Below are 13196 nucleotides of genomic sequence, written 5' to 3'. Positions count from 1 at the left end.
CAAGGCCTGTCCCAGAAGATATATTGCCTCTGCAGTTTACACACTCACCTGCACAGACTAGACACTGAGGGACCCTGGACACAATATGACTCTCTCACCTGCTCTGGCTGACAGAGCCATCACAGGTTGCCACCTTTGCTCTGGCAAGGAAGGTGCCCAAATATCTGGAGCCCGAAACAGGGTCTGTCCTAGAAGCTAGGTTGCTTCTGTCTGTCCCAAAGCTGTGTAGTTTCTGAGGTCCACACTCTCACCAGTGCAGACCGAAGCCTAGGCGAACCGAAGCAAAGATGGCTCCCTTACCAGCTCAGGCAGTGACAACCTTCCTGGACAGACACCTCTCCTCTGGAGGGGAAGGTGCTCATATATCTGGAGCCAGAAATGGGATCTTTCCCAGAAGCTGTGTCGCTTCTGCAGGTTGCCCTCTCCCTGGCATCTCACCAGAGCAAAGATGGCTCTCTTACCAGCTCAGGCAGTGAGAACCCTCCTGGGCGGACACCTCTCCTCTGGCCAGAAAGGTGCTAGATGTCTGGAGCCAGAAATGGAGTCTGTCCCAGAAGCTGTTTCGCTTCTGTGGGCTGCCTGGAGTCTTTTTGATTATTATTAGCAATTAAGAATAGAAAGTGGGGCATAGCCTTATATTCATTGCTACAGAAGACAACTTTCTGAACAGAGAGTTTTTAAAAGTTAGGTTGTATTTTATATCATTATATTAACATGAAGACTTAAGACTAAACAAAGGAAAGGTTATTTAATAACAATGAGTTTATAAGTCAGACTGACAAGTGATCATATGTATTGGTTATGTTTTGTCTACTTGACATAAATTATAGTCATCTAGAATTAGCCTCAGTTGGATTGGCCTACAAGCCTATCTGTGAAGCATTTTCTTCACTAATGATTAATGACTTAGGTGGGAGGGTCCACTCCACTGTGCGTGGTCCTATTCCTGGGCAGGTGGTCCTGAGTTTTAGAAGACAGCAAGTTAAGAAAGCTACAGAAAGCAAGCCAGTAGAGTATGCTCCTTCATGGTCTCTAATTCAGTGCTTGCCTCTAGTTTCCTGCTGTATTATCTTGTCTTGGCTCCAGAGAATGATGGATTATATATATAATCCATATACAAAGTAATCCTTCTCGTTCCTAAACTACTTTTGGTAATGTGATTTACTATAGCAACAGGAAATAATGGGCATGGACCATCCTGTTCTTCTATTTCATTTTATGAAACATGATCTTACTATATATCCAAGCTCCCTTAAAATTCTGATCCTCCAGGCCTACCTTTCAAGTTCTCAGATTACAGACATGCTTTAATCTGTTTAGTTCTATATTTTTAATTGTTATAATAACTATATATATTTGTAGATCCAAGGTGACATTCACTATATGAATACAGTATATATAATTTCTATGTAATTGTATAAATGTTTGTCATATTTTTTATGTTGTGAACATTCCAATCTCTGTCTTTTTGTTTGAAATAGAATTAATGCTTGTCAGACATATTATTTTATTATGCTATCAAATATATATGTTGAGTAACTATCCAACTGTACCCCCTGCATAAATCAACCATATTGCTTCTCCTTACACTTCCTAGTCTCTGGGAAACATCCTATTCCTTTTTTAATTTTATTTTTATTTTTGCATTTTTATTGGTTATTTTATTTATTTTCATTTCAAATGTTATTCTCTCTGCAAATACCCTACCCCACTGTTCCTCTCCCTGCTTCTATGAGGGTATCCACCCATACACCCACTTTTGCCTCATACCACACTAGCATTCCCCAACTCTGGGCATTGAGCCTTCACTGGACCAAGGGTCTCCACTCACATTGATGTCAGATAAGGTTATCCTCTGCTACATATGCAGCTGGAGCCATAGGTCCTTCGACATATAATCTTTGGTTGGTGATTTAGTCCCTGGGAGCTCTGGTGGGTCTGGTTGGTTGATATTGCTGCTCTTCCCATGGGGTTGCAAGCCCTTTCAGATCCTGCAGTCATACCCATAACACCTCCATTGGGGTTCCCATGCTCATTCCAATGGTTGGCTGCAAACAACTGCATCTGCATCAGTAAGGCTCTGGCCAAGTCTCTCAGGAGACAGCTTTATTAGGCTCCTGTCAGTAAGCACTTTTTGGCATCAGCATCCTGTTCATTTTTTTAAAAAACACTTTGTATACATAAGTGATAACATGCAGAATTTGACTTTAAATAACTGACATATTTTACTTCACACAATGTTTTTCCATGTTATTTATGTTGCTGTAAATGCCTCAACTTAATCATTCTTGTGTGTGTGTATATATGAATTCAATATATTCAAATATATGTATGTGTGGTAAAATGTGTTTTGGTTGCTTAAAATTCCAATGTTCATGTTCTTAAAATCTTCTGCATGGCATTTTTCATATCTTTGTTCCTCAGACTGTATATCACAGGATTAATGAGTGGAGTAACCACAGAATAAAATAGAGTCACAATCTTCTGCATTCCAGCTTCATGTTCAGATGTCGGGCTTAGATACATTATCATCACTGAGCCATAAAAGAGTAAAACTACTGTGAGATGAGATCCGCAAGTGGAGAAAGCCTTTTTTTGTCCATCTCTTGAAGGAACTCTAAACACAGCTCTCAGGACCAGTGTATAAGATCCCATGATGAAGAGGAAAGGAATGAACAGGATAAGAGATGTTATAATTGTCCAGAAAACCTCCATCAATGGGGCTCTGGAACAGGTGAGAGCCAAAAGAGGGCCTGGGTCACACAGGAAGTGGTCTATAATTCTGGACCCACAGAAGGACATCTGGGAGATGATGATGATGGGAACAGGGAACCAGAGGAAACCAAGAACCCAGCAATTTATCACAAGTGTGTTGCAGAGGCGACCAGTCATGAGAGAAGGATAATGTAGTGGCCTACAGATGGCAAGGTATCGATCAAATGCCATGACTGCCAGGAAAAGGCATTCTGTAGAACCTAAGGAGAAGAATAAATAGAACTGCAGGAAGCATCCAGAGAAAGAGATGACCTTGGTTTCAGAGAGGAAGTTGGCTAACATGTTGGGGACTGTAGAGGTGACATACCAGATCTCCAGAAAGGAGAAATTGGCCAGTAGGAGGTACATGGGTGTGTGGAGTCTCTGATCCCAGCATACTGTAAAGATGATGGAAGTGTTGCCCATGAGGGTAAGGAGGTAGACAATGGAGAAGAGCACAAAGAGGAGGATTTGCCCCTCCCTGGGGCAGGAGAAGCCCAAGAGGATGAAGCCAGTGATGGTGCTGGAGTTGATGGGGCTGTTGAAGGTTTTCATCTGTCTGTGACCTGTGAAAGCACAAGAGACTGTTGAATATTCTAGAAATAGCTGAGGGAGTTTAATTTCTGCCCAGACAGGAAACAGAAGAGTTTGCTCATCATCATCTCAATATTTAACTGAATTTTTACACTTTTTTAGGTATTTTTAATAACTACTGAATATCTGGAAATGAGTGGAAATATTTAAACCTCCACTTTGCTGCATAATCAGCCACTCCTCTGCTTCTCTTCCACTGGTGTAAATAGACTAAGTTGGCTATTTTTTCATCAAACACCATTTTAAGCATAGGTTGATGGAATTGGTATATTAAATAATATTGTTTGGGGTATAATGCAAGATATGACTCTTATATTTAGAAATATCTTGTTGCTAAAAAATTAATGAAAGCTACTCTTTTTTGTGCATACCTGTAACCCAGCACTTGAGAGATGGAAGCAGGAGTGTTAGGTGTTAAAGGCTATTTTCAACCATATACTACGTTTGAAATGAGTTAGGCAACATGAGATCTTGTTTCATATATATAAACAAACAAACAAACATGTTAGTAGTATTCATTAAATAGTCAACTGGTACATATGTTCTTAGATGAGTTATTTGATAACTCTAAGCAGGAAAAATATGAGTTTTGGGTTACAGTTTTAGCTGAGTGAAGGAATGCCAACCAAGCATTCATTGATTCCTGGCTAGATCCACAGAACTGCCAAAACAAGAAATGCATCTTTAGTGCCATCTAAAATATTATTGGAGAATAACTGTATTTCAAGGTAACCCTTTTTTGTTTGTTTTAAGCCATTTTTTAAAAAAAATAGCAAATTCATGTATAAATCCATCAAATTTCTTAATGGCAATTTACAAGTAACTGGAATTTAAAGACATAGGTAAAGTAAAATTTAATATCAATAATCCAATGAAGTTTTAATTGGGAGCTACACTCCTCTCTCAAATGAATATTAATTTGGGGCTGGGATGCAGCTCCACGGTAGCCTGGGTAGTGCTCAATGGTACTTGCTCATCACGGAGAAACTCTGGGATTGATCTCTACAACTAAGAGCCCAGAAAAAGTGCTCCTCCTCAACATTCCAAGTACAAGACAAAAACAGCACTCGGTCCTCTATCAAGATAGTTACATTATCCAAATAGAACAACCAAGATTATAATTGCTCACCCAGTTTGTATTACTTATTTTAGGAGTTTCCTGGGATTGGATGGAGCAGGAAGGGAAAGATGTCTGCAGGTAAAGAACTGTCTTGGAAACACATCTGCCCACTTCCCCAGATTCAGGTTGCAAATGGCAAAGTATTTACTTCTCATGAGAAAAAACTGAAATCAAATTTCATCATTTTCTCATATCTATAAATGAGTGTATACTGTAGTTAATAGAATCATATTATTCAAGATATTAATTTTAAAGGAAAAATATCCTGTTTGTCTTGCTTTTTGTATATGTTTCAAGAATGAATCCTTAGATCTTTTGGTACCATCTTTACTGATAAGTGGCAGGGAGAACATTAATAAGATTTTAAATAACTAATGAATTCAAGCTATTTAATTGCAAAAGCTATGATAACACATACGCATACAAATCATTAAGTGGTTGTATTTGTGGTTTAACTTAGAGAATGTTAACCTTAAAAACATCAGTTCAAGATGATGTACCTAATCTGGCAGAGCTTGTTGTGCCATGGTGAGGGGATGCCAAGGCATGCCCTGCCCTCTCAGAGGAGAAAGGGAGAAGGAATTTAGGGAAGGACTCTGAGTGGGGAACAGGAGGGAGAGAACATTTGAGATCTTAATAAATGAATAACTAACTAGTTAAATAAATAAATAAATAAATAAATAAATAAATAAATAAATAAATAAATGAAAATCAGTTCAAATGATATACTGCCAATGGTGGCTGTGTGGTTTAATATAAGTAGTTTTACCAAGTTTTCAACTTAGGGACCATCATCTATTTTTGACTATTTATCTTTGAAAGCATAGATAACTGAATAAAATTTTGAGGAATTTCTCTTCTATGTAGTGTCTTATCTATTCTCTTTCTCTTGATCTTCATACACAACAACATAGATGTCACTTTCACAGGACATCTTGTCTCTCTTCTATACCACTCTGTGTACCTCAGGTTCAAGCCTCCATTATCATATCTCTGGATTGTTACAAAAATCTTCCTGAGTGATCCCTCTGATCTTTCACAGTCATGCAGTAGCCATACTTACTTTTTATAATTTGATCAGAGCACATAATTTCTTTGGATCTAGTAACTTTCCTACCCTCGTGTAAAATCTAAGCACCCACTTATTGTGCATGGACCCCTACATAATCCGGTCTTTGCGTGTGTTTATTCATTTTCTCACTTCTATGTCCTGGTCTACCTCCCTGTTTCTCCTGCCCTTTTTTTTCAGCTTCACAGGACTTCTTTCTCTAGAAGATGCCTGTTCTGTTCCTGCTTAGGTTCTTTGCCATAGGTTTTGTCTTTTCCTAGAAATCTCACCTAATCTGCATTTTTTTTCAGTTTCCAGCTCAGTATCTCATGAAAGTTTTCTGTCTCCATTTCATTTCTGTTGCCAAATATATATATATACCTTGAGAAAAGCAGCCTCAGTTGCAGGTTTTATCACAGTGGAGCAGTCAGGGCACCAGCAACTTGTGGCTGTTGGTCCTTATCCACAGTCAGAAGAATGGTATGAATGCACTAATGTCAGTGTTTGGTTCACTTTTCCCACTATTCCATAGTTTAGAATTTCATACTTATGGAGTGGAACCACCCACAGTGACATAATCATGACAGTACTCCACACATTGGACAAAAACAATGCTAATTGAAATTTGATTCCCAGGTGTCTCTCTTCAAATTGACAATTAAGGTTAGCTATATCTAACAGAATTTTCAATAGTGGAATCCCAAATGGCTGGGAAACATTTAAAGAAAAGTTCAATGTCCTTAGCCATCAGGAAAAACACAAATCAAAACTATTTTGAGATTCTATCTTACCTTAAACTTGTGTCAGTGTCTTCATGTTGAATCCACATATGCTCAGAAAATCTGGGTGATATTCATCTTCAACTAAACAACAGTTGAGTGCCCCAAGTATCTAAAGTAAAAGATCCTCTTGCAACACTTCAACTGATTCTCCTGTTTTATAATTCTTAAATTCATTAATGTTTAGATTTTCAAAGAATTGTCTAAGATAGTTTTAATTTCCTCAGGCATGCTCCCAACCAATAACAATGATACTAATTTTGTTTCCAAATCTACATTTATAGCTTTATGTATTTCCTTAGTGTGTGTGTGTGTGTGTGTGTGTACGTGTTTGTGTACACATATGTGGATCCATGTGTTCATATGTGAGTACAAACATGCCATCGTGCATGTGGAGATTAGATAACAACATACAGGAGTTGATTCTGTCTTATTGTTTATGTCCCCAGGTATCAGACCCAGGTCACTAGGCTTGGCAGGAACACTTTATATTTTTAATCATCCAATGGGTAATCAGTCATTTATCATCTGATAATTAATAAAGCTACAAATGGAGATATAATGTTCTCTCACTAATCATATTTTTGTCCTTTCATCTCACTTAAGCTATTTTAATATGTTAAAATATTTGTTTTTTTACTACAGTTAATAACAACTCTCTTATTATTCAAAATAACTGGAATAAAAGTCTACATTTTAAAAGGACAAAGATATTTTAAATCTTCCAAAGGAGCCTCATTTGGGGAGGTACCTCTCTCTTTCATCAAAATTTTTAGAAACAAACCCAAATAATCTTCCTATTAAGAAAGAAGGAAGAACAGTAACTGGGTATATAAAAATAGATCACTTTTATAAAGGTTAATTTGTGGAGGTAGGAGAGACAACTTAGTATCCCCTTTTCCCCCAGTTTCAGAAGGATCCAAGAATTCTAGCCTCTAGATGTACCAGCACTCATATGCACATCTTGCAACATACACATAATTACAAATATAAAATGAGATAAAATTGTCTGTGATAAATGCAGCAATACAGGAAAAGATGAGAAAAATGATGCAACTTTTGTTTTCAAATTTACATTCACATGTTTTTGTATTTAGTTTGTGTATGTATACATGTGTGCTTATGTGTACACATATGTGCATGCATGTGTTCGTTCATGTGTGAGTACATACATGCCACAGTGCACGTGTGGAGATGTGAGGGCATATTACAGGTGTTGGTTCTCTCCTTCCAGTTTAGGCTCCCTGGGATCAGACTCAGGTCACCAGAGTACAGATTCAATACTCTGAGAAACATGACACATTCAGACTTCTGCCACCTCAGAGTAACTTTAGACAATGTTAGAAATCCTACAGATTTTAATTGACTCTTTTGTACCCAAAGTGTACAAAACAGTCTTCACTGACAATGTTCATGGTATTTCATAACTTGAGAGCCCATGCCTATATTCGATTAAATGATAGTTAATACTTTTGCTATTAAAATTTCTAATAGAAATATTTGCTAGTAAGCATAAATAAGCAATAGGACAGGATTGACTCCTGTTGTAGCACAATTTTCTTTTCTAATTACAAAATAAAAAAAAATAAGATTTGATCAAGGCACAAAAGTCTATGCACTTTGATTTATAAGCCTGGATTTTTGTTTCTTTCACTGTTTAATGGGAAAGACAAGTTTGTTAAAAAGTATGTCAAAGCAGTACTGTATTATTATCTGCTTTCTTTTAAACTATCTCAAATTGAAGCCTAATGTACTACCAACATACTAGGATACTTAAATTATCAATCACAAATAAGAATTATAATAACTTAGATATGGCAAATCTCCCTTAGAATTAGAACTAATTATTCCTCTTGAGTTTTCAAACATGCATTTAAATTTTCCAGAAAGGAAACTAGAACTAAAGGAAAACAAATTATTTCAAGTACTTTAAACATCAAATAAAATATTTCATGTAGTACAGATAACTGCAAACAAAGAAAGAAACATACAATCTAATCAAAGACTATGATTGGCCAGACAAAATATGTTTTCCTCAAGGGATATTTTTAGTTCTATAGGCAATTCTTTCGTTGTACATCGTGGTGCGCACTAGGCTCCGCACCACGATGTACAACGTCCACAAGCAGTGATTTATAAATATAAAAGCAGATGTAGCAATCAAGTTTAAGGAAAGGTATACTTTAATTCATCATTAACATACTGGCTACCTTTTTTTTTTTAATGTTGAGGAAGGCAGGGAGTTAGGACCTGGGAAAAGAGGCAGATTCTCAAGGAGGCAGGATAGAACTTCTAACTGTTCATTTTTCGCTAAGTGCTGGATAATTCCCTAATCTGTTTGTAACCTTTTCTGAGTACTTCTATTCCTATGAGTGATCAAACATCAGACAGCCCAGCGCAGCTCACAGCTGATCCAAGGCCATGCCCTAAACTGACAAGAGTAAGCGCTGTTATCTATTTCCTATAGGCCATTCTATGTTATTAACTATTTCTACTTTAGATAGAATATTTCCATTATGTCATAAGTAAATGTTTTATCAGATTCAATGTGTGGAATAAAAGTGAAGTCAGACCAGATTATAAAGGCTGATAAATTTGATATGATTCAAGGATTAATTCCTTACAGATTTATTTCTCTCCCCTGAAGACTATTTTCTTGACTCTCAGACCCATCTTTACCAGACACTAGGAATGAGCTTTTATAATGTTAAAGGACAAAAAAGTGTGCAACGTCCGCATGCAGGGAGAGTCTGAAAATCATGTGTTTGATAAATGACTCAATTTATGTATTTCTTTATTGTGTAATAAGTAAAATATCATGTAAGTATTTTCAAACCATAACATGTCTTTTTAGGCAACATGCATTTGTGTTTCTAGACTATAAGCATTCATGTAGAGTACTGTATTGTTACCTGAATTCTTTTGAAATATCCACAAATTAAGACTGTTTCTTATCTGTATTGAAGTGCTGTGTGTGCTTTTTATCAATAACATACAGTATGTTGTTTTGAGCAGCTCCCTCTCAAGGTAACTTTCCAAACATAAGATTTAAGAAACTTTTCTGAGAAATTGGGAAATTATGAAAGCTTTTAATGTTAGTAAAATTAGATGTGAATTGAGGATAAAATGCTTTCACTAGACTGCTGGTACTCAATTTTTGGCAGTTAGTGCTTAAATACAAAAGAATTTCATCTTCTTACATATTGTTGTGAATTGACATGTTCCTTCTGGTGTTGGCCACTGTGTTGGGTCCTATGAAGTGGGACATAAAAGTAGGACTTCAGGGATCTGTGGAATTCTGAACAATAATTTAATACCCTAGGTCTTTATTTATGGTTACTTTCTTTGCCCTTAAAGCTAAGTCCCAGAAAGAGAGTAGAGTCCATGTTTTGCATTTTCACTAGTAAACTTCCCACCATTCTAGACAATAAATATATGAGCATATTCCATGACTTCATGGACCTGTGAAGCACGTGTGGAAAGGCACAGATTCCAAAGCTAGGTCACTGGGGTTTGAGGCCAGCCTCTGTGCTGTATATGTTTCTACATATGTTGGTTTCTTCTTTTGGAAAATGGACAGTGACAGTTCTGTCCATGTGGTTTGTTTTGAGAATTAGATGAATCGTATTTTTAAGTGCCTGTCATCCAGTTAGTGCTCTTGATTATACTTGTAAAATCCAACTCTCAAAATTATCCATCTATGCACTCTGAAAACAGTGTTGCTTTGAAAATGAGACCCAAGAATGTATTATGGAAGTTAAATACACACTATTGAAAAATCTTCAAGCAAACATTTATTTCTCTTAATTTCTTCTAATATCAAGTGGGTATAATGCCTTTCAGAAAGGGTTATTATGAAGTGTGCTGAGTGAGATAGTGAATAAACAATGTACACTGTGCCTGCATCTGACATATCAGACACTCTCAATGTGAACACTGGAATTTTAAATAGATTCATTAACTATATTTTACTATTTTACTTAGTTAAGTATTACAATACCTTATTTCTTGAATTGGAAGAGAGAATATCAAGAGAAGCTTCTTATATAGCTTTTTTAAAGGATTTTTGAGGGCTGAGGTAGGTTACTTCATAATATCCAGCTTGAAGATAAGGTGCAAAAATTTGTCATGAAGATCAGTGGAGTGTTTTCTGTTGGATCTTGGGATTTCAAGCAGGGCTAGTTCTCTGCTTGTCAACTATCCTTTTATTCTAGAGAACAGTGTCAGGACACAGCTCTCATATACTTATTCCCTTGCCCACTCCCTTCCTATGGGCATTGTGTTTTAATTTCTCATTCTGATTTTCACCCAAGGGTAAAGAGCTCATCCAAGCCCGAGTGGAAGAGAATGTATGTGACAGTGACATTTTTGTTAAAATGGAGAAAACGTAAGTGTCCTTTATTCAAATGACATTTCTTTTTTTTTTTTTTTAAAGACTTATTTATTATATGTAAGTACACTGTAGCTGTGTTCAGACACTCCAGAAGAGGGAATCAAATCTCGTTGCGGATGGTTGTGAGCCACCATGTGGTTGCTGGGATTTGAACTCAGGACCTTCAGAAGAGCAGTCGGGTGCTCTTACCCGCTGAGCCATCTCACCAGCCCTCAAATGACATTTCTGTAAAGCAGTTTATGTAATTATAATAGCAGAATCTTAGAAATCATGGAAATTGTCTGTTAACAGATATAGTTTTTAAAAATTGTTTTATTTTTATTTATATGTTTGTATGATTATATGGAATGTGTGTGAGGGGACATAATAGAGCATCAGATCTCCTAGAACCAATTAGAGGTTCCTGGGAGCTGCCTTGTGGGTTCTGGGAACTGAACTCAGGATCACTGGAAGAGTAACAAATGCCTTTAACTGCTGAAATGTCTTTCCAGGACCCCTGTAAGCCATATTTCTGACAAAAAAATCAGTAAAGCATAAAAATTAAGCTAGGTAAAATACAAATCTGTCATAAAGGACATAAAAAGGAGTAAGTAGTCTTCTAGAAATGGTGGCAGAAAACATGTGTCAGAAGAGGAACAAATGTTGAATTCATAAAAAGTAAATGTTTTTAAAGAGCTGAAGGTGCTGTAATGTGACTAGACAGCAAGGAGAATTGACACCGAAGCTGATACCCACGTGATGTAAATTGAGATGGATCAAGTCCTTAGAAGACAGAGTTACAATGTGCAAGTATCATGACCATTCATTTTGAGTTTACACTACACTCAAATAGAAGGTTCTTCCTGGTTCTAGATTAAGGGTAAAAATGGATAGCAAGGCAGTTTTCTAGAATCAAAATTAACCAAGAATGTTCTTGCTATTTTACAAGAGAAAGAATTTTATATAAAAAAGAGTATATGAAGAAATGTCACTGCTTTAACATTACAACTGGAACGTGAAAACACTCATATAAATCTCATGTACAAGAGATGAGAGCCAATAAAAACTGGGATATCAAGAACTATGATCAGTTGGGCCATGAAGAAGTAATCTTCAAAGGAACCACCACTCCTATGACGTATAACATGCAGCAAGGGTAGTTCACTTTCTAAGATCCAAGACTTACTTCTGTATGGTGGCGCTGTTGCAAGGACGGTCTGCTTAGCCTGGAGGCACATATTGATTGAGCCCAGTATCTACTTCTACCTGCTGGAATGTGTCTGGGTTCATTAGAACTGCTGTTGGATTAGAGACTGGGATTTTACACAGCTGAAAATGGTTGCTAACATTCTCATGGGCTGTGGAGTTCATGATCCATGCCTGTATTTACTCCTTTTCAATTGATGGACATATCTCTCCTCACACACTTGGTTTTCTTCCACCAGGGCACTAATCTCATTCATTGCAGTTCCACTCCTACCATCTAGCAATCCTCCAGTGTCTCTATATGTTAATTACTTTATGTTAGGATTTTGGATTTGAGCACCTTCACTTAGTATGGATAGTGGTAGTAATAGACAGGAACAAACACCTCACATAACTACTTATTTCTCACTTCATGAACATTTTTTACTTTATTTTTTTCATTTATTTTTCTTAGATATTTTCTTTATTTACATTTCAAATGTTATCCCCTTTCCTAATTTCCTTTCCAAAAATCCCCTATCCCTTCCCCCTACCCCTGCTTACCAACCCACCCACTCCCACTTCCTGGCCCTGACAGTCCCCTATACTGGGGCATATAACCTTCATAGGACCAAGGGCCTCTCCTCCCATTGATGACCAACTACGCCATCCTCTGCTACATATGAGTCCCTCCATGTATTTTCTTTGGTTAGTGATTTAGTCCCAGGGAGCTCTGGAGATACTGGTTAGTTCATATTGTTCCTCCTATGGGGCTGCAAACCTCTTCAGCCCTTGGATACTTTCTCTAGCTCCTTCATTGTGGACCCTGTGCTCAGACCAATGGTAGGCTTCAAGCATCTACCTCTGTATTTGTCAGGCACTGGCAGAGCCTCTCAGGAGACAGCTATATCAGGCTCCTGTCAGCAAGCTCTTGTTGGCATCTGCCATAGTTTCTAGGTTTGGTGGTTGTTTATGGGAATGGAGCTTCTGTAAGGCAAAGGACACTGTCAATAAGACCAAAAGGCAACCAACAAATTGGGAAAAGATCTTTACCAATCCTAAATCTGATACTGGGCTAATATCCAATATATATAAAGAACTCAGGAAGTCAAACTCCACAAAACCAAATAACTCTATTAAAAAATGGGGTAGAGGAGGACCCAACAATACCTCTTCTGGGCATATACCCAGAAGATCTTCCAACTGGTAATAAGGACACATGCTCCACTATGTTCATAGAAGCCTTATTTACAATAGCCAGAAGCTGGAAAGAACCCAGATGTCCCTAAATAGAGGAATGGATACAGAAACTGTGGTACATTTACACAATGGAGTACTACTCAG

General features: G+C 37.2%; 1 protein-coding gene across 1 annotated transcript; it reads right to left on the bottom strand.

Annotated features, from left to right (window-relative positions):
• Positions 1-2373: 2373 nt before the first annotated feature.
• LOC110325779 (olfactory receptor 11G2-like) lies at positions 2374-3330 on the bottom strand. Its single transcript, XM_021203886.1, has one exon. It carries the CDS (start codon positions 3307-3309, stop codon positions 2374-2376), a length of 936 nt encoding a protein of 311 aa, XP_021059545.1. The 5' UTR covers positions 3310-3330.
• Between the last annotated feature and the right edge of the window lie 9866 nt (positions 3331-13196).

The sequence above is a fragment of the Mus pahari genome, chromosome 8 (genome assembly GCF_900095145.1).
Source record: "Mus pahari chromosome 8, PAHARI_EIJ_v1.1, whole genome shotgun sequence".
NCBI classification, from domain to species: Eukaryota; Metazoa; Chordata; class Mammalia; order Rodentia; family Muridae; genus Mus; species Mus pahari.
Note: the sequence above shows the minus strand (reverse complement) of the source record. Positions and strands in the feature narration are given on the sequence as shown.